Here is a 27923-nt window from a genome sequence, read left to right as displayed (position 1 = left end):
TACTGGCTATAAAAAATTAACTTCCCACAATTCTAAAATATAATCCATTTACAACTGAACGGTACCATCTTCTCCACTTATCTTTGTACCTAGTAATCCTTAAAATTGAAATGTAGCTTAGAAAATTGCATCGAGTAATTTTTCTTTCTCAGAACTATTTTTGGTAGCTGAAACACAATGTGTCACAGGAAAGACAGAGCTCTGGATTCTAGACATAAATTACTGAATTTAATGAAACATTTACATACATTTATGTACATTTTTTACTAGCTTTCCTTATTAATCAAATATGTATTACTTTGCTAAAAGAGACAAAAAATATTTTTAGAAATTGGGGGATTTTGTTAATGCTTTTAAAAATGATAAAACACAAAACACTTGACACACTGGGTATTTAGTCTCACAATCACTTTAGAAATGACTAGAAAAATTTTAAATAGTTTCTATTTTTAAAAAATCAGAGCTATTTCTAGAAAATATCCCTCTTTATGGTAGGCCAAAAATATTATACTGTATCATTAAAATACTGACATTTCAATATTCAAATTTAAAGACTTACCGAAAAGGTCCTGTTCTGTTAGCAGATCGAGAATCCCCCCACATCTCTTTCTATGTCAAGAGGGTCCAATAAGTAGATCCTTGCTACCAAACTCTGGTTATCACAGTACCTGTACAAAACAAACCACAAAAAATGAGTACATTGGAACATGAAGTAAAGAATAAAACAATTTCCTCCTGTTTGGCTTATCAGGGACAACATCAGCAGGTATACTTTTGGAAGTCACTTTTAAACATTTACATGTTAATTTATAGCAAGAAAAATACATTTTAAATTTAAAATGTGCACTCTAGGGCACCATCAACTTCTCAATGTACTAAGAATGCTTCATAATGTATTTACTAATTTTTCTGGCACCCATTCTATCTTCCTTTTCGGAAATAGCACCTTAGCATAAACACCACTCTCAGTCTGTGCGGCTAATCCTACTCTATTCAGCCTGGCCAATCAGAATAGTCTATTACCAGGACTTCCCTGGCTGCCCAGTGGTTAAGACTCCAAGCTTCCAATGCAGGGGCACAAGTTCAATCCCTGGTGGGGGAACTAAGATCCCACATGCCAAGAAGAGCAGCCAAAAAATAAATAAAAATTAAAAAAAAAAAAAAGCAAGAAAAGAATAGTCTATTACCTCACCACAGTGATTGCTTTGAAGATGGGCATGTAACCTAAGGCTGAGAAGTCATCAAAGGACCTGTGCTCCAGCTACTAAAAAGGTGGCAAACTTTTTTTTTTTTTGGCCATACCATGAGGCCTGTGGGAGCCTAGTTCCCCGACTGAACCTGGGCCCAGGCAGTGAAAGAGCCAAGTCCTAACCACTGGACCACCAGGGAATTCCCAAAAAGAGGCAAACTTTTATGACCTTGGATTTGGCAATGGTTTCTTACTATGACAACAAAAGAAAAAATAAAGTAGACTTCATCAAAATTGAAAACTTTTGTGAATCCAAGTACACTATCAAGAGAGTGAAAACACAACCCACATGTCAGCAAAACAGCAGACTATGAAATTCCAAAGCCTCATTCCTCAACAGAAACATCAAAAAACAAGCAGTCTGAACCAACTTTGTTGTAGCTTTAGAAAACAGTCAAAGCTTTACAACAACCAACTGAACACTCAATCAAGAAAAAGTCATCCTCGGGACTTCCCTGGTGGTCCAGTGGTTAAGATCCGGCGCTCCCAACGCAGGGGGCATGGGTTCGATCCCTGGTCAGCGGCACTAGATGCCGAATGCCGCAACAAAGATCCCACGTGCCATAATAAAGATCCCACGAGCCGCAACTAAGACCAGGCGCAGCCAAATAAATAAATATTTTTTAAAAAGAATAAAAAATGAAAAAGTCATCCTCAAAATAATAGGAAAGTTTTTTGGTGTTTTTACGGATCCTTGCCCCACCCCCACCCCAGCATGGCAGTGGTTCTTGTCTTGAAGGCAGCCCAGTTTTCAGTTCCCTCCCTAAACCCAAGGGAAACCTGATTTGTAAATTATTGTGTACATCTGTTCTAATCTGTATGGGGGCTATCTGAAGGACTGATGCAAGGTACTTGCCTCTGTTTTACCTAACTCAGAACTCTGGGGGGAAAAGCGGCAGGCACTGCTAATAAAAGCTGCAAAGCAGACTACAGACTCACAGATATGGAGAGGTTGGGGTGAAAACACTTTGGGGAGTTAGGACATTCCCAGGCACCATGTATATGAGAAGATTTAGAACACCACAAGCATACCCACACACATGATCAGACAAAACCTGAGAAGACTCTAAGCTTTCACCTCAGGCTGATCTCTAGGTTCAGAGCAAGCCTAGCTAAGTGTTGAAGGAATGGCTCCAGCACAGAACCAATCTGCAAAAACAAAGAGAGGTGGGTTTTTCTTTGTCTTATTTTTGTTGGTGTGTTTTTTGTCCATTTTTGTTTTATCTGTTTGAGCTCCTAGCATTCAAGGAAATCTTGGTTAACACATTAGATGAACAAAGGCTAAGAGAACAGGTGTCAGTGATCACACCTAAGGAATATAGCCTTTGCAAAAATGGTATAGGAAAAGAATTCTGTATCTAGCAAAACTCTCCTTCAAAAATGAGAAAGAGGGACTTCTCTGGCGGTCCAGTGGTTAAGACTCTGTGTTTCCACTGCAGGGGGCACGGGTTCAATCCCTGGTCAGGGAACTAAGATCCCGCATGCCACTTGGCGTGGAAAAAAAAAAAAGAGTAAGAAATTAAGACATTTCCTGATAAGCAAAAGCTGAGGGAATTTGTTACCAGTAGATGGGCCCTGCAAGAAATGAAACAAAGTCAAAAGTAACTTGAAGCCATATGAAGAAATAAAGCTTCAGTAAAGATTAAAAAAGCAAGAGCAATTATAAAAGCTAGTATTATTGTAACTTCAATTTTTAACTCCAGTTTTTACTTTCTACATGATTTAAAAGACAAACGCATAAAAAACAATTATTAATCTATGTTAATGGGACACAATTTATAAAGATGTTATCTGTGACAACAGTAACAGAGGGAAGGGGGACTTCCCTGGTGGCGCAGTGGTTAAGAATCTGCCTGCCAATGCAGGGGTGACAGGTTCAAGCCTGGTCCGGGAAGATCCCACATGCCGCGGAGCAACTAAGCCCGTGCGCCACAACTACTGAGCCCACGCACCTAGAGCCCGTGCTGCGCAACAAGAGAAGCCACCACAATAAGAAGCCTGCTCACCACAACCAAGAGTACCCCCGCTCGCTGCAACTACAGAAAGCCCGCGTGCAGCAACGAAGACCCAACGCAGCCAAAAATAAATAAATAAATGAATACATTTATTAAAAAAAATTATTAATCTAGGTTAATGGGACACAATTTATAAAGATGTTATCTGTGACATCAACAACAGAGGGAAGGGGGACTTCACTGGTGGTGCAGTGGTTAAGAATCCACCTGCCTGCGCAGGGGACACGGGTTCGAGCCCTGGTCCGGGAAGATCCCACATGCCGCGGAGCAACTGACCCCGTGCACCACAGCTACTGACCCTGCACTCTGGAGCCCGCGAGCCACAACTACTGAGACCGTGTGCCACAACCTTTGAAGCCCATGCGCCTGGAGACCGTGCTCCACAGCAAGAGAGGCCACCGCAGTGAGAGGCCTGTGCACTGCAATGAGGAGTAGCCCCCGCTCACTGCAACTAGAGAAAGCCCGCGTGCAGCAACAAAGACCCAATGCAGCCAAACATACATACATACATAAATAAATAAATAGAAGCAATGGGATAATATATTTAAAAAAAGACAGAGGGAAGGAAAGGAACAGTATAGAAGCAGTTTTTCTATGCTATTGAACTTAAGTTGGTATAAATTCAAATTAAATTGTTATAACTATACGATGTTAAATGTAATTCCCATGGTAACCACAAAGAAAATATCTTTAGAATATACACATAAGAAAATGAGAAGGCAATCAAGACATTTCACTATAAAAAAATCAACTACACACTAAATAAGGTAATAATGGAAGAAATGAAGGGGAAAAAAGCTATAAGGAATATAGATTACAAATAGCAAAATGGCAGAAGTTCCTCCTTATTAGTAATCACTTTAAATGTAAACAGTTTAAGATCTTCTTCTCAAAAGACAAGATTGGCATAATAGATTAAAAAACATAATCCAACTATACGCTGTCTACAACAGACTCGCTGTAGATCCAAAGACACAAATAGGTTGAAAGGGAAAAGACAGAAAAAAATATTCCACGCAAATAGTAACCAAATGAGATCTGTGGTGGCTATACTAGTATCAGACAAAACAGACTTTAAATCAAAAAAGGTACAAAAGACAAAGGACATTATATATTAATTTAAAGGTTAAAAAAACACAAGAAGATAAATCATAAACATTATACACCTAATAACAGACCCTCAAAATATATGAAGCAAAAACTGAAAGAAACTGAAGGGAGAAGTAGACAGTTCTATAACAGTTGGAAACTTCAAACCTCACTTTGAATAATGAATTGATCAACCAGACAGTATATAAGTAAGAAAACAGAGAACTTAGCACAATAAACCAAACACATCTAATTGACACAGAACACTCCACCCAACAACAGTAGAATCACATCTTGTCAAGTGCACATGGGATATTCTTCAGGATGGACCATTTGCTGGGCCACAAACAAGCCTCAATAGATTTTATAAGATAAATAACCGTACAAAGTATCCTCTCTAACCAAAACAGGATAAAGTTAGACATCAATAACATAAGGAAAAATTCTACAGTTTTCCATAGTTTTCCTTCTACATAAACTAGAATTCACAAAATTTTAAATGCATATAACTTCTGACTTTCTAGTTTCTCTTCTAGGAATTCATTCTCTAGAAACTTACAATGTGAGGTGACATGTTTACAAAGGTACATAGTGCAGCACTGTTTGTAATAGCAAAAGATTATAAAATCTATATTACATCAACAGAATATATTTGTACTACTGAAATACTATGCAACTCTCAAAAAATGAAATAGCTATGTTAATTTATATAGGATAAACTATTATATATTAAGTTTAAAAATATGTGCAAAATATTATTTGTAATATGGTATCATCTGTGCAAAATAGAAAAGAACACATACCACAAAGTTAGGGGACTCACATTTCCTGACTCTAAAACTTAACTACAAGCAACCTAAATGTCCATTGACACATGAATGGATAAAGAAGATGTCGTATATACATATACAATGGAATATTACTCAGCTATAAAAAAGAACGAAATAATGCCATTTGCAGCAACATTTAGATTATCATTCTAAGTGAGGTAAGTCAGAAAGAGAAAGACAAATATCATATGATATCGCTACTATGTGGAGTCTTTAAAAAATGATATAAATAAACTTATTTACAAAACAGAAAGCGACTCACAGACATAGAAAACAAACTTGTTGTTACCAATGGGGAAGGGGGGATGCAGGGAGGGATAAATTGGGAGGTTGGGATTAACATATACACAATACTATATATAAAATAGATGACCAACAAGGACCTACTGCATAGCACAGGGAACTATACTCGGTATTTTTTAATAACCTATAAGGGAAAAGAATCTGAAAAGGAATGTGTGTGTGTGTGTGTGTGTGTGTGTGTGTATACGAAAAACTGAATCACTGTGCTGTATACCTGAAATGAACACGATATCGTAAATCAACTATACTTCAATTTAAAAAAAAGAAAACAAAGCTACAGTTATCGAGACAGTGTGGCACTGACATAAGGATAAACAAAGATCAATAAAACAGAATTGAGTCCAGAAATAAACCCTCACATTTAGGATCAAGTGTATTAGACAAGAGTTCTAAGACAATTCAATGAAGAAAGAACAGTCTTTTCAACAAATGGTACTGGGACAAGTGGATGTCCCCATGCAGAAGAATAAAGTTGAACCCCTACTTCATGTCATGTATAAAAATTAATACAAATGGATCAAAGACCTAAATGTTTTAAGAGGTAAAACTATAAAATTCTTAGAACAGGCATAAATCTTCATGACCTTAGATTAAGAAATGGCTTTTTGGATAAGATGAATACCAAAAGCACAAGCAACAAAAGGAAAAATAAAATAGATCAATTGGATATCATCAAAATTTTAAATTTTGTGCTTTAAAGGATACCATCAAGAAAGTGAAGACAGCCCACAGAATGGGAGAAAACTTGTGTAAATCATATTTGATAAGGGACCTATATCTAGAATACATAAAGAACTATTTTATAACTCAGTAGCAAAATAACCCAATTTTTAAAATGGGCAAAGGCTATGAATAGACATTTCTCCAAAGATGGTACTTTTAAAAGGCCAATAAGCACAAGAAAAATGCTCAACATTACCCATAAGGGAAATGCACATCAAAACCATAATAAGGGGGTTCCCTGGTGGTCCAGTGGTTAGGACTCAGCACTTTCAATGCCGTGGCCCAGGTTCAATCCCTGGTCGGGGAACTAAGATCCCATAAGCCAAAAAACAAAACAAAACAAAACAAACAAAAAAACAAACAAAAAAACCCACAGTAAGATACCACTTCATATCCACTAGGGTGTCTCTAACAAAAAGATAAGTTGACAAGAATCTGGAGAAATTAGAAGCCTCATATACTACTGGTGTGAATGGGGCCAAAGATATGTACAAACATCTAGTGGTTCCCTCCAAAATTTTCCTCAGAATAGCTGGAATTCTTCAGACAGTTTAATCCAGCAAAGCAAATGATTACAGGTCTTGGGGCTGAAATGATGTTAAACTATCCTTAAACTTTAAATGGGTAAAAACTCTTGAGTTGGGCTTCCCTGGTGGCGCAGTGGTTGAGAGTCCGCCTGCCGATGCAGGGGACACGGGTTCGTGACCCGGTCCGGGAAGATCCCACATGCCGCGGAGCGTCTGGGCCCGTGAGCCATGGCCGCTGAGCCTGCGCGTCCGAAGCCTGTGCTCCGCAACGGGAGAGGCCACAACAGTGAGAGGCCCGCATACCGCAAAAAAAAACAAACAAAAAAAGCAAACAAAAACTCTTGAGTTACTGGCATGGATCCAGGGCTACTTTTGGTAAACAGAACTGGCACTGCGGGATGAACTGAATGCCAGATTAAGGCTTTAAATTCTGAAGCTCATCAGAACCCAGCAGGGATATTGGTTGATATACACAGCAAGACAGGAGCCAAGAAAGTCAGAATCCACTAAGGAATGTATAACAAGTCACCTGCCATACCACCTAACTCTGAAAATAAGTGGCACTATAACACTAATTACACAACTGTACCTGGCGGTGAACATGCAAGTGGGAACGGAAGGCCTGCCACCTCAAATGCCCAGATCCCACCCCTAACAGATGCAACATAGCAATGAGTAAGAGGGCCCCTGTGGTAAGGCTGAGATGTAAGTCCAGGTGAAGCTGCTGCAGGTGTAGATCTTGGTGGCAGTAGTAAATAGTCAAATGAGAGGCTTTTGTTTGTTTGTTAATTTTTATTGTAGTATAATTGCTTTACAATGTTGTGTTAGTTTCTGCTGTACAGTGAAGTGAATCAGCTATATGTATACATATATCCCCTCCCTCTTGGACCTTACTACCCCCTCATCCCACCCATCTAGGTCATCACAGAGCACTGAGCTGAGCTCCCTGTGCTATACAGCAGGTTCCCACTAGCTATCTATTTTACACATGGTAGTGTATTTACGTCAAACCTAATCTCCCAATTCATTCCACCCTCCCCTTCCCCCCCACGTCCACACATCAGTTCTCTACAACTGAGTTTCTATTCCTGCCCTGCAAATAGGTTCACCTGTACCATTTTTCTACGTTTCACACATATGCGTTAATATCTTTGTTTTCCTTTGACTTACTTCACTCTGTATGATACTCAAATGAGAGTTCTGAATGCTGAACTGAAAAGTAATTTCACGTGAATACTGGCTGAACAGGAGTCATTTAATCCTGAGAGATAGCAAGCATCACATTAAACTACGGATTGCACTCCTAGTGATGCCCTTCTCATCAGTTCCTTTAATTTTCAGCTTTACAATTATACTCCCCCAGAACATAAAGACTTTGGTTTCCTGGAAACCAACCAGTGGGTATGGGAATAAAGCCTCCCCACTGTATAGGGTCAGCAGCCTTTAAGGTTAGAATGATGATGTTAGCTGATTGTTTCTGAGCCTCCTCTGCCTTTGACTCTTGATTAATAAAAACATTATTGGCGGGACATCCCTGGTGGCGCAGTGGCTAAGAATCCTCCTGCCAATGCAGGGGACACAGGTTCAAGCCCTGCTCCGGGAAGATCCCACATGCCGCGGAGCAACTAAGCCCGTGTGCCACAACTACTGAGCCTACACTCCAGAGCCTGCGAGCCACAACTATTGAGCCCACGTGCCACAACTACTGAAGCCCGCATGCCTAGAGCCCATGCTCCGCAACAAGACAAGCCACCTCAATGAAAAACCCGCCTGTCGCAACAAAGAGTAGCCCCCGCTCGCTGCAACTAGAGAAAGCCCGCGCGCAGCAATGACGACCCAACACAGACAAACATAAATTAAATAAATTAATTTAAAAAAAAATTCTCGGCAAATACTTTCACTTTGGTCCATTCTGCACATGTCCAAGAAATTTACCTCCAGCAAAATAAAACCAATACCCAGGGCCACCCCTCTTACTCATGACTTCAGTTCCAAAAGCCAACAAAGCAGAACCAGGGGTACTATTCCATTAGTTTTAGCTGTGGTATATAGCAGCCTGTTCCTGCTTTAAACATTCTAATTTTTTCCAAAGTAAATGCTTTGAGTCAAACAGGACACTCAGCTAAGAGGATCAAGGGGGCACCAACAGGCAAGGATTGGTGTGAGCACCTACCCAACTATGATCCAACTATGAGTTTTTAAACAGCAGTAATTTTAATATGCACTATTGGACCTAGAATTAGTGACTGCTGGAAGCACCATTGCTCCCCCAACCCCTACAAATTCCCATTAAAAAAATTTAAGTGTATTCATTTCAATTACACTTAAAAAGATTTGTCCTCGGGACTTCCCTGGTGGCGCAGTGGTTAAGAATCCACCTGCCAATGCAGGGGACCCAGGTTCGATGCCTGGTCTGGTAAGATCCCACATGCCACGGAGCAACTAAGCCCGTGCACCACAACTCCTGAGCCTGCGCTCTAGAGCCCGCAAGCAACAACTACTGAAGCCCACGTGCCCTGGAGGCTGTGTTCAGCAACAAGAGAAACCACCACAATGAGAAGCACATGCACCACAGTTAAGAGCAGCCCCCGCTCACTGCAACTAGAGAAAGCCCGCGAGCAGCAATGAAGACCCAACACAGGCAAAAATAAATAAATAAAATAAAATAAATAAATAAAAAAAGATTCCTCCTCAAATGTAATAGCAATTTTTCAGGCTTCCTCTCCAGAATCATATCCTAAATCCCCATTGATGGCATTTGCTTTGCCTACTATCATACCACATTAAAAGTGGATCTACATAAATGCAGAAGCTAAAACTATAATGTTTCTAAAAGAAAACACAGGGAATTCTCTGGCGGTCCAGTGGTTAAGGCTTCACGCTTTCACTGCGGGGCCCGGGTTCAATCCCTGGTCAGGGAACTAAGATGCCACAAGCCAAGAGGCATAGCAAAAAAATAAAAGAAAACACAGGAAAAATATTTTTGAGCTTGGTATCAGCAAAGACTTTTGTCAAGGACCTAGAAAGCATTAGCCATAAAGAAAAATATTAAAATCAAAATCTGTTCTTCAAAAGACACTGTTAGGCTTCCCTGGTGGCGCAGTGGTTGAGAGTCTGCCTGCCGATGCGGCGGACGCGGGTTCGTGCCCCGGTAAGGGAGGATCCCGCATGCGGCGGAGCAGCTGGGCCCGTGGGCCATGGTTGCTGAGCCTGCGCGTCCGGAGCCTGTTCTCCGCAGCGGGAGAGGCCACAGCAGTGAGAGGCCCGTGTACCGAAAAAAAAAAAAAAAAGGCACTTAAAAAAATGAATAGGTAAACTACAGAACAGCAAGTAAATATTTGTGACACATGTCTGACAAATGCTCCCTATTATTAGTCAGAAGGAAAAGATTAAAACCACAATGAGATACCAATACACACTCACTAGAATTGCTAAAGTTAAAAAGATTCACAAAATCAGATACACAAAGATTTCCAGCAATCAGAACTCATACACTACTCGAAAGAATGCAAAATTGTAGGGCTTCACTGGTGGCGCAGTGGTTGAGAATCCGCCTGCCAATGCAGGGGACACTGGTTCGAGCCCTGGCCCGGGAAGATCCCACATGCTGCGGAGCAACTAAGCCCATATGCCACCACTACTGAGCCTGTGCTCTAGAGCCCATGAGCCACAACTACTGAGCCCGCGTGCCACAACTACTGAGTCTGCGCTCTAGAACCCGCGAGCCACAAGTACTGAAGTCTGTGCACCTAGAGTCTGTGCTCCGCAACAAGAGAAGCCGCCCGGGCATGGCAAGGAAGAGTAGCCCCCTCTCACTGCAACTAGAGAAAGCCCCGCGTGCAGCAATGAAGACCCAATGCAGCCAAAAATAAAATAAGATAAATTAAAAAAAAAAAAAGTTCACACACACACACACAAAGAATGCAAAATTGTACAATCACTTTAGAAACTGGCCTGAGAAACACTACCCTATGACCCAGCAATTCCACTTCTTTTTTTTTTTGCGGTATGTGGGCCTCTCACTGTTGTGGTCTCTCCCGCTGCAGAGCACAGGCTCCGCACGCGCAGGCTCAGCGGCCATGGCTGACGGGCCCAGCCACTCCACAGCATGTGGGATCTTCCCGGACCGGGGCACGAACCCGCGCTCCCTGCATCGGCAGGCGGTCTCCCAACCACCGCGCCACCAGGGAAGCCCAGCAATTCCACTTCTAAAGTATTTGCCTAAGATAAATGAAAATAAAAGACCTCTACAAAAATGTTCACAACAGCTTTATTCATAATAGCTTTAAAAAAAAATGGAAACAACCCAAATATCCTTCAATGGGGGATGAGATATAAACATTGTTTGGTGTCCTAAAGGGTATCCTCCCTGGCACAGTGTACTTCAGTTACATTGCAAATGCAAAGGTGACTTTTTGGTAAAGTGGGAGAAGGGTTAGTAAGAAAGAGGAAGTGGAAAAGGAGAATCAACAAGAGCCATTTTTTAAAAATAATTTAAGTTTACCACTTTAACCATCTTTAAGTATACAGTTACAAGGGATTAAGTACATCCACAGTGTTTTGCAAATATCATCCCCATCCATCCACAAAACTTTTTTCATCTTGCAAAACAGAAACTCTGTACCCACTAAACAGTACTCCCCACTCCCCTCTTAACCTAGTCCTTGGCAACCACTGTTCCACTTTGTCTTTATGATTTTGACTACTCTAAGTACCTCAATACTAGTGGAATCATACAATATTTGTTCTTTCTGGCTTATTTCATTTACCATAATGTCTTCAAGGTTCATACATATTCCAACATCTATCAGAATTTCATGCCTTTTTAAGGCTGAATAATATTCTATTGTGTGTACATTTTATCTATTCATCCACTTATGGACACTTGGTTACTCCCATCATTTGGATAATGTGAATAATGAACAAGGGTGTACAAATATCTCTTTGAGATCAGTTCTTTTGGATATATATACCCAGAAGTAGAATTGCTGGATCATATGGTAATTCTATTTTTAATTTTTTGAGGAACCACCATACTGTTTTCCACAGCAGCTACACCATTTTACATTCCCACAAATAGTGTACAATGGTTTTGTTATGGACTGAACTGTGCCCCCTCCAATTCATACGCTGAAGCCCTAACTCCCAATGTGACTGTATTTGGAAATAGGGCCTTTGAGGAAGTAATTAAGGTTGAAAGAGGCCATAAGGGCAGGGCCCCAATCCAACAGGACTGGCATCAGTGGAAGAGACACCAGGAATGCATGCACAGGGAAAAGGCCATGTGAGGACATGGACAGAAGATGGCCTTCTGCAAGCCAAGGAGAGAGGCCTCATCAAAACCCAAAACTGCTGACACCTTGATCTTAGACTTCAGCCTCCAAACTGTGAGAAAATAATTTTCTGTTGTTTAAGCCACCTAGTCTGCGGTATTTTGCTATGGCAGCCCTAGCAGAATAATACAAGTTCCAATTTATCCACATCCTCACCGACACTTGTTATATCGTTTTTCTGTTTTGTTTTGTTTTTTAATAACAGCCTTCCTAATGGGTATGAAGTGGTATCTCATTGTGGTTTTGATTTGCGTTTCCCTAATCAATAATGATGTTGAGAATCTTTTCATGTGCTTATTGGCCATCTGTATATCCTTTTTGGGAGAAATGTCTATTCAAGTCCTTTGCCCTTTTTTTTTTTTTTTTGCAGTACGCGGGCCTCTCACCGCTGCGGAGCACAGGCTCTGGACGTGCAGGCCCAGCAGCCATGGCTCACGGGCCCAGCCGCTCCACGGCATGCGGGATCCTCCCGGACCAGGGCACGAACCCGCGTCCCCTGCATCGGCAGGTGGACTCTCAACCACTGCGCCACCAGGGAAGCCCCCTTTGCCTATTTTTTGATTCAGGTTTTTTGTTGTTGTTGTTGAGTTTAGAAGTTTTCTATACATTCTGGATATTAATCCCTTGTCAGACGTGTGATTTGAAAATACTTTCTCCCATTTTGTGAGTTGCCTCTTTACTCTGTTCATAGTATTCACTGACCACAAAAGTTTTTAATTTTGATGAAGTCCAATTTGTCTATTTTTCCTTTTGTTGACTGTGCCCTTGGTGTCATATCCTCTAAACGATCATTGCCAAACCCAACGCATAAAGCTTTCCCCCTATGTTTTCTTCTAAGAGTTTTCATTCTTACACCCAGGAGCAAGATTCACTCTTTTTTTGTTTGTTTTAATATTTATTTAAGCTGCACCAGGTCTTAGTTGCGGCATGCGGGATCTTCATTATGGCATGCAGGATCTTTAGTTGCAGCACGTGGGATCTTTCAGTTGTGGCACACAGACTCCTTAGTTGCGGCAGGTATGCAGGGATCGAATCTGGGCCCCCCACATTGGGAGCATGGAGTCTTACCCAGTGGACCACCAGAGAAGTCCCCAGATCATTCTTAAGAAGAGTATTTATGGAAGGCAAGTTCTGCATATTGATTCCTTTAAAAATATACATGCCCACAGTCTCTCTGGGATGTTTTTGTGTACCCATTCATTAAAGACTGTAGTCTGAAGAACGTGCCCTTACCTTGCTCCATCACTTAACTCATTTTTTGACCTATATTACCACTCTGCTGACTACTTCCTTTTTGTTTGTAAACATACCCAAGTCTCCCTCATGCAAAACACACACCCACACACCCAATACAAAACCTTTAAATATTTGTTCAATATATAAATGAACGTCCACCAAATACTGCTAATCCCCTAGCCTCTATTCTGTTCCCCAGCATGGTTCTTGATGCCGTCTCTTGGTGCTATAGACTAAACTGAATGTTTGTGTTACCTCAAAATTCATGTGTTGAAGTCCTAATCTCCAATGTGACAGTATTTGAAGATGGGGCCTTTAGGAGGTAATTAGGTCATGAGGGTAGAGCCCTCAGGAATGGGGTTGATGCTCTTATAAGAAGGGACAAAAGAGGACTTCTCTGGTGGTGCAGTGGTTAAGAATCCACCTGCCAACGCAGGGGACACGCGTTCGAGCCCTGGTCGATTCCACACGCCGCAGAGCAACTAGGCCCGTGCGCCACAACTCCTGAGCCTGCGCTCTAGAGCCCGCAAGCCACAACTACTAAAGCCCACACACCTAGGGCCCGTGCTCCGCAACAAGAGAAGCCACCGCAATGAGAAGCCCATGCACCGCAACAAAGAGTAGCTCCCACTTGCTGCAACTAGAGAAAAGCCTGCACGCAGCAACGAAGACCCAAAACAGCCAAAAATAAATAAATAATTTTATTTTATTTAAAAAGGGACAAAAGAGAGATGCTCTCTCTCTCTCACTGCCATGTGAGCATACAGCGGGAAGGCAGCTGTCTGCAAATCAAGAGGATCTCACCAGGAACCATATTGTCTGGCACCTTAATCTTAAACTTCCCCGCCGGCACTTCCCTGGTGGCACAGTGGTTAAGAATCCACCCACCAATGCAGGGGACACGGGAAAGAGCCCCAGAGCAGCAATGAAGACCCAACGCAGCCAAAAAAACAAAACAAAACAAAACAAAACTTCCCTGGCTCCAGAACTATGAGAAATTTGTATTGTTTAAGTCACCCAGTCTAGGGTATTTTGTTAGAGCAGCCCAAGCTAAGACACTGGGCAATCTTACCCATTCCCAATTTAACCACTATCTCTACCATCTCTATGATGATAATTTCCACATCTCCATCCCCAGCTTAGACTTCCCTATAAAGTCCAAATGCCTGCCAGAAATGGCCACTGAGCTATCCCATAGGAATCTCAAGCTCATGTACAAATGAGATTTTACTACTATAGGGAGACATTTAAATACTTCATTAGAGCTGCTTTTTCTTGTGAATAGAAATTTCCCAGATTTTAAATATTATATCCTGGTCCCTTACACCAGCAAATTACAGTCAGGTTCCTAGTTTAAAAGTGAGTTTTATAAGAAAGCACAGTGTGGTGGTGAAGGGACAAGAGTGCAGTCTCTGGACATACTCTGCTGGGGTTCACAGTTAGATTGCTTGGAGGCAAATCTTGGCTCTGCACAACGTAGATCCTTAAGCAAGTTATTTAACTTAATGCCTCAGTTTACTTCTCTCTAAAAATCAGGATAAAGATGTCTACTTCATAGTTATCAGGATAAAATGACAATGTAAATTCACTAGAACAGTGCCTCATAAATAAATGCTCAGTAAATGTTATTACTCTTTTTAAGAGTTTATTTCAAAAATCATTGGGATTTGGAATGTTCCCATTGATGCAGTCTGGTTTGGCTAAATGATTGACATTAAAGTTTGATTTGCCAATTAAATTATATGGCAGACATTTTCCATAAATTAAATCTGCAGTTCCAAGGTTTTGTCAACTACATATTTAAAGCATATATGCAGTATATATATTATACCAGAAAATACATCCTTTGCAGCCATTTATGACAGAAGTGTTAAGATGCCAACATAGAAATGTACAAGGTGGTAAAAAATTTTTTCGAAATTTTAGGGGTTAAAATTTTTTTAAATCCTTTTAGGTGGTTCAAGAGTAAAAGGGTTTCAAGACCATTGGCCTAGTGAATATGTTTTAGAGTCAGACTGCCTGGGTTTGAATCAAAACTCCAGCTTCTGGGAATTCCCTGGTGGTCCAGTGGTTAGGACTCCAAGCTTCCACTGCACGGGGCATGGGTTCCATCCCTGGTTGGGGAACTAAGATCCCGCATGCCACGCAGCATGGCCAAGAGAAAAGAAAAAAAAAAAAGGAAGACAAAACTTTAGCTTTCTTTCTCTTTTTTTTTTTTAATTTATTTTTGGCTGCATTGGGTCTTCATTGCTGCGCACGGGCTTTCTCTAGTTGTGGTGTGTGGGGGCTACTCTTTGTTGCAGTGCGCAGGTTTCTCACTGCGGTGGCTTCTCTTGTTGCAGAGCGCAGGCTCTAGGCACGCGAGCTTCAGTAGTTGTGGCTTGAGGGCTCTAGAGCGCAGGCTCAGTAGTTGTGGTGCATGGGCTTAGGTGCTCCACAGCATGTGGGATCTTCCCAGACCAGGGCTCGAACCCGTGTCCCTTGCATTGGCAGGAGGATTCTTAACCACTGTGCCACCAGGGAAGCCCAAAACTTTAGCTTTCTATGTACCCTTGGTAAGTTATATTTAATTTCTATATGCCTCAAAGCTCTCCTCCTACACAAGGGGAATAATAATGGTACCTACCTCATATGATTACTGTAAGGAGTAAATGAGATCATGCATCAGAAGCAACTGCATTGATAGCAACATTATTCATGATAGCCAAAAACTGAAAAGAATCCAAATGTCAATCCACAGGTAGATGGATAAACAAATGTGATATACTCGTAAAAAGGAATGTAACATGGATAAATCTCAAAAAAGATTACAAGTGAAAGAAGCCAGACATTCCAATTATATGAAATTTCTAGAAAACATAAAACTACAGAGGCAGAAAGCAGATCAGTGGATGCTAGGACTTGCAGTTAAGAGTGGGAAGTGGAGATTAACAACAAACAGGAACTAGGGAATGTTTTGAGGTGTTGGAAATATTCTAAATCTGAATAGTGGTGATGACTGCATCAAACTGAACTGTTACAATAAGTGAATTTTATGATATGTAAATTATGCCTCCAAAAAAAAGTTTTGAAAAATTTTAAAGCAATAATGTATTAAATATTATTACTACTGCTACTATGGTCAGGTGTTTAAAATGACAATAACATTAAGCTGGAAAGGACCTTTCTGAGTATGTCTATTCCTACTCTCTGAAACAAGAGTAATAAAGGCAGGCATAGCTGAGTACTGACTCTGCCACAGTTGCGCATTTTACATGGGTTCTCTCACTTAATCATCACAGGTCCTCCATGGGGTAAGTTCTGTTACAATCCCCACTTTACAGACTATGAAACTGAGGCTCAAATAGGTTGAGAGACTTGCCCCAAAACAATATAACTAATATGAGGAAAAGCCAAAATGCAAACTCAAGACCATCTGATTCCAAAGCCCATCCTAAAATTTGTATAGAATTTCATAGGTCTCTGAATAGCCTTGAAAAAGAACATAGCTGGAGGACTCTCACTTCCCAATTTCAAAACTTACTATAAAGTTACAGTAATCAAAACAGTGTGGTATTGGTATAAGGACAGACATACAGAACAACGGAATAAAGAACCCAGAAATAAACCCTCACATACATGGTCAAGTTATTTTCAACAAGCGTGCCAAGACCATTCAATGGGAAAAAGACAGTCTTTGCAACAAATGGTCATAGGGAAACTGGATATCCACATGCAAAAGAATCAAGTGGGGCCCTTACCCAACACCATATACAAAAGTTATCTCAAAAAAAGGATTCAAAAGAGGGAAGAGGGCTTCCCTGGTGGCGTAGTGGTTGAGAGTCCACCTGCCGATGCAGGGGACATGGGTTCGTGCCCCGATCCGGGAAGATCCCACATGCCGCGGAGCGGCTGGGTCCGTGAGCTATGGCCGCTGAGCCTGCGCGTCCGGAGCCTGTGCTCCGCAACGGGAGAGGCCACAACAGTGAGAGGCCCGCGTACAGCAAAAAAAAAAAAAAAAAAAAAAGGATTCAAGACCTAAACTTAAGATCTAAAACTCTAAGAAGAAAACAGAGGGGAAGCTTCATGCACTGGATTTGGCAATGATCTCTTGGATATAACATTAAAAGCAGAGTCAAAATAAAAGACAAACTGGACTTCACCAACATTAGAAACTTCTGTGCTTCAAAGAACACTATCAACAGAGTAAAAAGGCAATTCACGAATGGGAGAAAATATCTGCAATACACACATCTGATAAGGGATTAACATCCAGAATATACAGCAAACTAAAAGTCAACAACAAAAGACAACCTGACTCAAAAATGAGCAAAGGACTTGAATACACATTTCTTCAAAGAACATACAAATGGTCAATAAACACAAAGAAAGACTCTCAACATCATTAGCAATTAGGGAAATGCAACTCAAAATCACCAGATACACCTTCACACCCATTAAGATGGTTATTAAACAAAACAAAAATAAACGAACAAACAAACAAACCTAACAGAGGCTGGTGAGGATGTGGAGAAATCAGAACCCTCTGTGTTGCTGGTGGGCATGTAAAATGGTGCAGCCACTGTGTAAAACATATGGCAGTTCCTCAAAAAATTAAAAACAAAATTATCATGTGATCCAACAATTCCAATTCTGGGTATAAACCCAAAAGAAATGAAAGCAGGAACTCGAGTAGATATGTGTACCCGCCCCCATGTTCATTCCTGCATTACTCACAACAGTCAAAAGGTGGAAACAACCCAATGCCCACCAATAGATGAAAAAATAAACATAATATAGCATACATATAATGGAATACTATTCAGCCTCAAAAAGGAATGAAATTCTGACAGATGCTATAACATGGATGAACCTTGGAGACATTCTGCTACGTAAAATAAGTCAGTCATGAAAGGACAAATATTGTATAATTTATGATTCTATTTATATAAGGTACCTAGGACAAGCAAATTCATAGAGATGGAAAGTAGAATGGTGGGTACCAGGGGTTGGGGGAGGGGAGAATAGGAAGTTATTGTTTAATGGGTACAGAGGTTCAGTTTGAGAAGACAAAAAAGTTCTGAAGCTGGATGGTAATGATGGTTGCACAACAGTGGGAAGGTACTTAATACCACTGAAGTGTACACATTAAAATGGTTAAAGAAAGAGAGAGAGAGAGAGAGAGAAGAGAGAGAGAGAGAGAGAGAGAGAGACACTACTTCACACCCATTTAGGTGGTTACTGAAAAAAAAACAAAACCAAAAAGCAGAAAATAAGTGTTGGGATGTGGAGAAGTTGGAACCCTTGTGCATTACTGGTGGGAACAATGCAACTGCTGTGGAAGACAGTATGGTGGTTCCTCAGAAAGCTAAACACAGAATTACCATATGATCCGCTTCTGGGTATATACCCAAAGATACTGAAAACAGGGACATGAAGAGATATTTGTATACCCATGTTCACATCAGCATTATTCACAACAGCCAAAAGGTGAAAACCCAACTGTCTAGCAAGTGAACAATTAAACAAAATGTGGTCTATACATACCAACTGAGTTTTGTTCAGCCTTAAAAGGGAATGAAGATGTCAATTACATCTCAGTTTTTTTAAAAATCTTTAATTAAAAAGGAAAGAATGGGGACTTCCCTGGTGGCGCAGTGGTTGAGAATCTGCCCGCCAAAACAGGGGACACGGGTTCAAGCCCCGGTCCGGGAAGATCCCACATGCCGTGGAGCAAGCCCATGCACCACAACTACTGAGCCTGTGTTCTAGAGCCTGTGAGCCACAACTACTGAGCCACCGTGCCACAGCTGCTGAGTCTGCGCGCCTAGAGCCCGTGCTCTGCGGCAGGAGAGGCCATTGCGATGAGAAGCCCGCGCAGCGCAATGAAGAGTTGCCCCCGCTCACCGCAACTAGAGAGAGCTCGCGCGCAGCAACGAAGACCCAATGCAGCCAAAAATAAATAAATAAATTTTTTTTAAAAAAAAAGATGAAGTTTGGACACACGCTATGACATGAAAACATTTTTACCTGAAATAAGTCAGACATGAAAGGACAAATATTGTATGATTCCACTTATATGGGTTACCCAGAACAGGTAAATAAACAGAGACAGAATACAGATTAGATGTTACCAGGGGCTATAGGGAGGGGGCAATAGGAGTTACTTGCTTAATGGTTAGGGTTTCTGTTTGAGGTGATGAAAAAGTTTTAGAAATAGATAATGGTTATGGTTTCATTACATTGTGAATGTAATTCATGCAATGAATTTTATGTGAAGTTTACACATAAAAATGGCTTAAATGGCAAATTTTGTTACAATGTATGTAACAAAATATATTCATCACAACTTTGTAAAAAAAAAGTAACGTAATATACGAAAAAACACTGAATTAAGCACCTTAAATGGGTGAACTGTATGGTGTGTGACTTATATCTCAACAAAGCTATTTCTTAAAAAGGTAACCATGGCTAACATTTAGTGAACACTTTCCACACACCAGGCACTGTTCTAAAAGGATTACATAAGCCTCAAAACAACCTACCAAGGTGGCTACATTTCTTAACCTCATTTCACATATGAGGAAATTGAAGTTAAGTAATTTGTCCAATGTCACTCAGGTAGTGGAAGAGTCAGGGGTTCAAACCCTACCAGATTTTAGAGCTCCTACAGTTACCCACTCTGCTCTACTGAGTCCCACAGTGTGATAGGAAGGTTATTAAAGGCACCCAATAGATGCCCCGTTAACTAAGTGAATGAGATGAACAACTACTGTGGAATTCTAGCAGGAAAATAAATTCTAAGCACTTGGAATGTAGCCAGAAGAGTCCATCATTTATCATCTTTAAAATTTCAGAACTTTCCAATAGCGGGAATTTCCTGGTGGTGCAGTGGTTAAGAATCCGCCTGCCAATGCAGGGAACACGGCGGGTTCAAGCCCCGGTTTGGGAAGATCCTGCATGCCACGGAGCAACTAAGCCCGTGCGCCACAACTACTGAGCCCGCGCCCAGAGCCTGTGCTCTGCAACAAGAGAAGGGACTGCAATGAGAAGCCCGCACACCACAACAGAGTAGCCCCCACTCACCGCAACTAAAGAAAGCCTGCACGCAGCAACGAAGACCCAATGCAGCCTAAAATAAATAAATAAATAAAATTTAAAATTTTTTTCAAAAAAAGAATTTTCCAATAGCTTTAATGTTAATACAACTCCGAGTTAGATTATTAACACACCATTTCATACATTTAAACACCGGCAGAAGAGTATAACCTTGCCCGTGTATCTTCAATAAGACTGGAGAGTTCTTAGTAACCTCTCCATTGACAATTCTCCTCTGAAAGGCTACAAAAAACTAGGCTCCTAAAGGCAACAAAAGTAAACCCAATTCTGGTAACAGAATTCTATAAAGAAGGGTGCTACAAATGTCCAGAAACAGAGACCTAGTACCTATTCTATAGGTTAGGTACCTAGTTAGATGCCTGTTAACTAGGCAAGGTTCAGGTCCAACTTTTGTGTGTTTCACCAGAATGCTAACATACCATTGTCAGTCCTACCCTCACTTGTCAGTTCTTGATACCTCTCCTATAGTCCTCACAAGTTTGCTGATGTTGACATTAAACCATTCACATTGGTGGCACTACTCAACAGGAAGTTGAAAACTAACAAACCTAGGGCACAATCCAGAGTTCAGAAATGAATCAGGTGACCAGGCGCATCTAAGTCTACTGAACTCCACCTAGATCCCCGCAATTCTGACCTTCACAAGCAAACCTGGAATGTGCAAAAAATACAAGTACTCTTACAGTTTATGTACCCTACAAAACAAGGCCCTTTGTTTTATTAAAAAATGCACGCCCAGAGTTGAGCCCATAAGCACAACATCAATTCTAAAATTAAGAGAAAAACACAGATTTACAAAGCCAAAAGGAATCTAAAAAGCGAATACGAGGAAACTTCCCTCTCCTCCTACATGCGCCCAACGGGTGCAGGACCCACCAGACCACTCCCCTGGCTCCAGACTCTACAGCCCCGAGTGCCGGGCTCCAAACTCTCGCGCCCTGTGGTTCGGCTGAGCCCACTCGGGTCTGTCCAGGTCTGAGAGTGAGGCTACGTGCTAAGCACAAAAAAAGCTCCCTCTTGAACGATGCCTCAGAACTGTATCAAAATCTTTAAAAAGCAGGAAAAAAGGAGGAAGAAAGGGCCGCCTGCTTGGAGCTCCTCAGACCAGGAGCACCGAACCGCAACCACGCGCCAGCTACAAAACACCGCAGCCGGCCGCCCCGAGACTGGACCGGTAATTCCACCGCCGCGCCGGGCCCCGCCCCGGGCCCGCGACCATTCTGGGGCGTTCCTCCCGTGGGCGGCGCCTGCCTCACCACACCGCCACTTGGCTCTCTTCCTGAGCGAGGCCGCGGCCGCGCCGCGACAACGAAGCTGCAGCTTCTAGCCCGCGCGGGCCCGCGACGTCCAGAGCGGCCTGGCAGGCCGGCTCTTTTCCCCCAGGCTCCGGCACGCCCTCTCTACGGCCCCAAGCCCTTACCGAGGCAGCGCGGCCTCCGCGGCCCGCTCCTCCTAATCCTCGGCCGCTGCCACCGACCCAGCGCCGCGGAGACCGGAACTTCCTCCGCGCCGAGCCGCTGCCTTCACAAAGGCGCCGCCGCCTTTAGCGCTCTGCCCGCCGGGAGATGGAGTACCGCGGCCGGTCGCACCGAATCCACTCCCGGCGTACCCCGCGCGGGGGGCGGAGGGCGGGGCGGGAGGGGGGGTGCTTGCCTGCGCGGGCGGGACGTAAGGGCACGCTCTCGTCGGCGTCCAATGGGAGGGCGCCCTTCCCTCCCCCCCGACTCCGTCCGCCGGGGCTGCTGGGGGTTGTGGTTTGGCCTCTGGCCCACGGGTTCTAGTTCTTTTTCGGTCTTTGGAGTGGAGCGAGGCGTGCATTTTCTTGGTGGCTTGGCCTTCTCGAGTTTTGCTCCCCGCCAGAGCGCACATATGGCCCCGGCCTGCTAGCTTGAAAACGACTTATTTTCCGTTAGTATGAAGGAAATGGAAGGGAGGCGTCTCCAGCCTAAGACTTCCGAGGCAGGGGCTTCTGGCCCACACAAGAGCCTGTTTTCCGACCCTCCCATAGGATAGGGAAGCAGTAGTCACAGAGGCTCGTCTCCTTTTCCTTCTGATGGGTTTCCAAGTTAGGTATTACCGACTCAGGAATACCAGGTGGGTGTCATCTGTGTTAAAGGTTTAATAGCCCTACCTACGAAGGAAAATCTACTCAGTTTACACAGAGCCTTGCTAGCTCGGGCAATACACCTGGCCAAGAGTGACTGGTGCGAGGTCACAGAGGAACTGGAAAGTATCTGCAAATCAGCAATCTAGTGGAAAACGGGGCAGCACAACTTTCAGTTTGCAGCTCATGTCCAGAATCTCCTTACAGCTAATGTTCTTCAAATGGCCAGCTCCAAGCTTCCAGGTAGATCATCTACATTGTTGAAATGCTTGCTGGTTCCAGCTACCTGGTATCGCCAGGTAGTGGCTCCTCAGGGAAGGTAACCTGATTTTATAGCCTGAATTCAACATCATGGAATCGAAGAAGTCTGCTGCAAGAAAAGCCTATAAATCATTCTAAAATAAAGCAAGACTTATCTGTAGAGAAAAGAGATTGTTGAGTTAAGTAGTCTTTAAAGTTACCTTCCCACTTTTCAGACATCTTGTCTGGAAGTCATTCAAGAACTGCATGAAGCTCTTGCTGTGTGCCAGGCGCTGTATCAGGTGCTGGGGCCACAGGAACCTGAACAAAGCTGATAAACTTTGCTGCTCTGGGGACTTACCTGGTGGTCCAATGGCTAAGACTCTGCCCTAGCAATGCAGAGGGCCCGGGTTTGATCCCTGGTCGGGGAACTAGACCCCACATGCATGCCGCAACTAAGAGTTTGTGTGTCGCAACTAAAAGGATCCCACATGCCACAGCAAAGATCCCGCGTGCCACAACTGAGACCCGACACAGCAAAATAAATGCTTAAAAAAAAAACAAAAGCAAAACTTTGCTGCTCTGGTGGAGATGGGAGTGGGGGTGGTTACTGAAGACAGACAACAAACTAAACAAGATATACAATCTCTGCTGAAATGAGTTTGGTTTCTGTAAGGAGGGAGATGGAAAGCTGTCGGAGGGCTCTAAACAGAATAATATCATGGCTTCCGTGTAACCGGGATCCCTCTGGCTGCTGTGTAGAGAATAAACTGAAGGTGGGAAGGGCAGAAGCATGCCAGCTGATTAAGAGACTGTTGCGGTAATAAAACCACAGAAGGATAATACTTGTACCTATGTGGCCACAGTGGAAACAGGAAACATGGACTGGGGTGAGGGGAAAGAGGGAAGAATGTCAGAGGAGCAATTTTGGTAGGAAGAGCAGGAGCTCAGTTTTGGGTAGGTTGTTTTTTTGTTTGTTTGTATTTTTTGCGGTACGCGGGCCTCTCACCATTGTGGCCTCCCTCATTGCAGAGCACAGGCTCCAGACGCGCAGGCTCAGTGGCCATGGCCCATGGGCCCAGCCGCTCCGCGGCATGCGGGATCTTCCCGGACCGGGGCACGAACCCGCGTCCCCTGCATTGGCAGGTGGACTCTCAACCACTGTGCCACCAGGGAAGCCCTGGGTAGGTTGTTTTTGATGCCTAGTAGACAAGATGTGGAGTTGGCAGTTGGCTACATGAATCTGGAGTTCAAGGTAAAGGTCAGGGTTAGAGATGCAAATCTGGGAGGTATCAACATATCGCTGGTGCTGGTATTTAATGACATGGGCCTGGATGAGCTGACCTAGGGAATGAAGGAGTGAGAATAACCGGAGAGCAGAGTTGCAGCCCTGAGGCCTGGGGCACACCAGCACTAAGAGGTTTCAGGGAAGAGGAGGAACACCTACACAGAGCTGTGGGTACTTTGACTTTGCTTCCCAAACTGGGCCATTGTTGGTGGTTCTTTCCCTTATCGGATAGTACTTTGTCCTCTAAGGAGGTAAACGTATGAAAGAACTAATTAGTTTTGCCTTATGCCCAAGCTCCTTGGGCAATAATAATTGCTACCCTTTATCACAACTCTTTGCCTGGCCTTGTGCTGACCTTTCATTATCTCATTTAATCTTCACAATAACTGTATGATATCCCCTTTTGTAGTTATGGAAACCAAAGCCCAGAAAGATTAACTTGCTGAAGCTGGAAAGTAGAGGGTGGGGGGATTCCAACCCAGGTCAGTCCTACTCCAAGGCTCATGCTCCTGCCTACTTTCCCCTTTTCCTTATGGTGATTATTGAGTTTTCAGAGGAAGCATCTAGAATTTTTTTTTTAACTTACATTGGCCCATAGTACTTGTAAGGTTGTTTATATTGCCTAAGACCAGGAATATGAGTATTTAGAATAGCTGACCCAGAACAGCGCCCTCGCCCAGAATGGGGAGCACAACGTCCAGCTGCAGAGGTAGCTTGACTCACTTTCAGCCCCTAAATTCTCACATGGAAGAACCCAGCAAAGAGGAAGACTGTTGTGCTGCCTGTTGTTCTTTGTTGCCTTGGTCACACTTGGGACCATGACTCTTCAGCATCGAAAGTAGGGACTTGATCAAATGTTAAAATGAGAGACAGGAACCAGGAGAGATACAGATAATACAAGGGCCACAGAGGAAATTTTCCAGCAGAGCAGGAAAACCAGCTGCCTTACCAGGAACTGCAAAGTAATAAAAACAGGAAGGAAAACCTCATCAAAATTTCCAGGGAAGAACTGACTATTCTTTTTTTTTTAATTAATTTATTTATTTTATTAATTTATTTTTGGCTGCGCTGGGTCTTTGTTGCTGTGCGCGGGCTTTCTCTAGTTGCGGTGAACGGGGGCTACTCTTCATTGGAGCACGTGGGCTTCTCATTGTCGTGGCTTCTCTTGTTGTGGAGCACGGGCTCTAGGCGCACAGGCTTCAGTAGTTGTGGCACGTGGGCTCAGTAGTTGTGGCTTGCGGGCTCTAGAGCTCAGGCTCAGTAGTTGTGGCGCACGGGCTTAGTTGCTCCGTGGCATGTGGGATCTTCCTGGACCGGGCTCGAATCCGTGTCCCCTGCATTGGCAGGCGGATTCTTAACCCCTGCGCCACCAGGGAAGCCCGGCTATTCTTATTATTAGCTCAGAATACTTCATATTATATAATCTTGTATTTGTAGGAGGGAGAAACTGCTGAAGATGCTGAAAGAGTCATTTAAAAATTTGACCTGAGTCACACCAGCAAGATAGCAACAGGGCTGGTAACAGATCCCAGCCTCAGGATACAATCGGGTCTTTTCACTTCAGCTACAACATTTTCACAGCACCTCAGGTTCTGAAATGTCCACTCAAGCTATGAAAGAAAAGACATCTGGGGAAGAACAGAGGTCTTATTACCTTTGCTCCAGTTCCAGCTAGTCCTCACCACTGCCCAAGGCTAATCCTCACTCAAAGCCCAAGGCTTGAAGCAGCATCATACAGGGCAGCAGAGCCATCACAGAATTGACATGTATTATTATTCCAAAAGACCTAGATTTATTTCCTGGTAATTCTATCAGTAAAAAGTGACCTTTAGGGCTTCCCTGGTGGCACAGTGGTTGAGAGTCCGCCTGCCGATGCAGGGGACACGGGTTCGTGCCCCGGTCCGGGAGGATCCCACATGCCGCGGAGCGGCTAGGCCCGTGAGCCATGGCCACTGAGCCTGCGTGTCCGGAGCCTGTGCTCCGCAACGGGAGAGGCCACAACAGTGAGAGGCCTGCGCACCACAAAAAAAAAAGTGATGTTTAGGAAGGGTTGTCCCAATATTCAAATATAGGTCAATAGGTTGACTTAAACAGAGTTTTACATCACAACCTTAAAACGTTTCGTAAGTAGCCACAACGGTTTGCTCTGAGTGTCCTAGGCTCAAGAGTTAGCCAGAAGCCCATGGGGTAAATGGCCACTTGCTTGGCTAAGGAGATGCAATACTTCCAAATGACAGTGGTGCTATCTGTTTGAGCTGATGTGCTTGAAAGCAAGAGTGGGACTCAGATAAGCCCTGAGGTCACGTGGAGACTGTTGAGGAGATTGGTTAGGTATGTTAAAAAAACTTTAAATTTGTCTTCTATAGGGATCAATTCTATGGGCTGCAGCTTCTGGTTAATGGAATGTAGCCAGGATATTTCTGTATCAACCAGAGAATATGAGACCTTCTTGGCTTGAACTCTCATAATGTAATATGGCAGGATTAATGAGAGTAAAACTATATAAATGCTATTTACTCTAAGGGTGGGAGCCTGTCCTGCTGAGCTAGTAAGGAGAGAAAATACTGAGTGACCTGTGGAGACTGGGAGAGACTCCTCTCTCCTTCCCAGGGGAAAAGATAGTTAAGGAATTCGGCATTTTCTCACATGTTCTTAACTATCAATAAAAGGGAGGAGAAAGCTCCCCTTAAACTATGTGCGAAGGTCTAAGTCCTGTGCAAAGCCATCTCCGGTAAAAGGCCACAGCTTTGTCACAATGTCAGTCACAGTCCAGTGTTGTGGAGGTAGGCTCCAAGTGGCAGCTGTCTGAGACTATGAGAAAAGCCCAGGGGCAGAGCTCTCCCTCAATTCCAGTGTAGGACTGAGATGGAGACAGAACACTGCATTGGGGTGTTTGGAGCAGCAGAGAGAATCAAAGGAGTGACTTCATACTTTTTCCTTCATCCCTGAACTGTTGGGTGAATTAACCATGAGGCTATTAAGTGATTTAATTGCTTCAGAGAAAACATGAGCAGTATTGTTGTTAATCCCTAATTTTATTTCTTTAAACTACTCTCCAAAAGTAAACTTGTTGATTTTATGTTTTCCTGTTTTTTTCTAGAGGTGGTATCCAGGCATTCATCTTTTTTTAAAAGTTCCCCAGGTCATTCTATGTGCAGAGTTGAGAGCTACATTCTAGAGATTCATACTGATATATGAAAACGTGCCTAAAAGGATGTTCTGGGACTTCCCTGGTGGCACAGTGGTTAAGAATCTACCTGCCAATGCAGGGGACACGGGTTCGAGCCCTGGTCCGGGAAGATCCCACATGCCGTGGAGCAATTAATTCTGTGCACCACAACTCCTGAGCCTGTGCTCTAGAGCCAGTGAGCCACAACCCCTGAAATCCGTGTGCCTAGAGCCTGTGCTCCGCAACAAGAGAAGCCACTGCAATGAGAAGCCCACTCACCGCAACTAGAGAAAGCCCGCGCACAGCAACGAAGACCCAATGCAGCCAAAAATAAATAAATTTATAAAAAAAAAATGTAAAAAAAATAAAAGGGCGTTCCTTTAGCAGCAGTTGGTGTGCCTACATCCTTTACAGTCAGTGTGGCCGGGTCCACTAATGACATTTATCCAGCCCCCAAACTTGCACTGTCCTTCCACAATTAGTGGAGGAAACAATGCCATAGTCTCTTTCTTTCGCTTTAAATAAACCTCTTGTTGGGTCGGGCGGAGGAGCTAGGGAGTCTGGGCCTGCGGTCCACCCCAGGCTTTGGGTTTGGGGAGGTGCCTGAGTTTGGCCGGGACCCTGTAAAAGGCGGTGCGGGATGATGCCACCGCTGACCCGGGTCAGGCCCCGCCCAGGTCTCTGCCGGGACCTGGCGCCCCGCCCCACCTCGCGGCGGC

The 27923-nt window shown here is 43.3% G+C and overlaps 1 protein-coding gene, 1 non-coding gene and 1 pseudogene across 4 annotated transcripts in view; 2 read left to right on the top strand and 1 right to left on the bottom strand.

The window, feature by feature from the left end:
• RBM6 (RNA binding motif protein 6) overlaps positions 1–22001 on the bottom strand; it is a 106884-nt gene extending 84883 nt beyond the window's left edge. The window contains exons 1-3 of one of the 3 annotated variants that reach the window (XM_022573077.3): positions 21824–22000; positions 20371–20416; positions 560–668 (exon numbers count right to left, since the gene is read on the bottom strand). In XM_022573077.3, the coding sequence (XP_022428785.2) occupies positions 560–603 (44 nt within the window). In that variant the 5' untranslated portion in view covers positions 604–668; positions 20371–20416; positions 21824–22000. Of the gene's footprint in view, positions 1–559; positions 669–20370; positions 20417–21823 lie in introns of all 3 variants that reach the window. The other 2 variants (XM_089919338.1, XM_022573076.2) reach the window with 2 other exon arrangements.
• TRNAE-UUC (transfer RNA glutamic acid (anticodon UUC)) lies at positions 6445–6516 on the top strand. Its single transcript has one exon. It is a non-coding gene; the product is annotated as a tRNA-Glu (tRNA).
• Positions 21217–25849, top strand: LOC149748279 (uncharacterized; annotated as a pseudogene).
• Positions 25850–27923: the final 2074 nt, after the last annotated feature.

The sequence above is a fragment of the Delphinapterus leucas genome, chromosome 10 (genome assembly GCF_059928025.1).
Source record: "Delphinapterus leucas isolate spDelLeu-1000000601 "Yukka" chromosome 10, BTC_Dleu_Yukka2, whole genome shotgun sequence".
NCBI classification, from domain to species: domain Eukaryota; kingdom Metazoa; phylum Chordata; class Mammalia; order Artiodactyla; family Monodontidae; genus Delphinapterus; species Delphinapterus leucas.
Note: the sequence above shows the minus strand (reverse complement) of the source record. Positions and strands in the feature narration are given on the sequence as shown.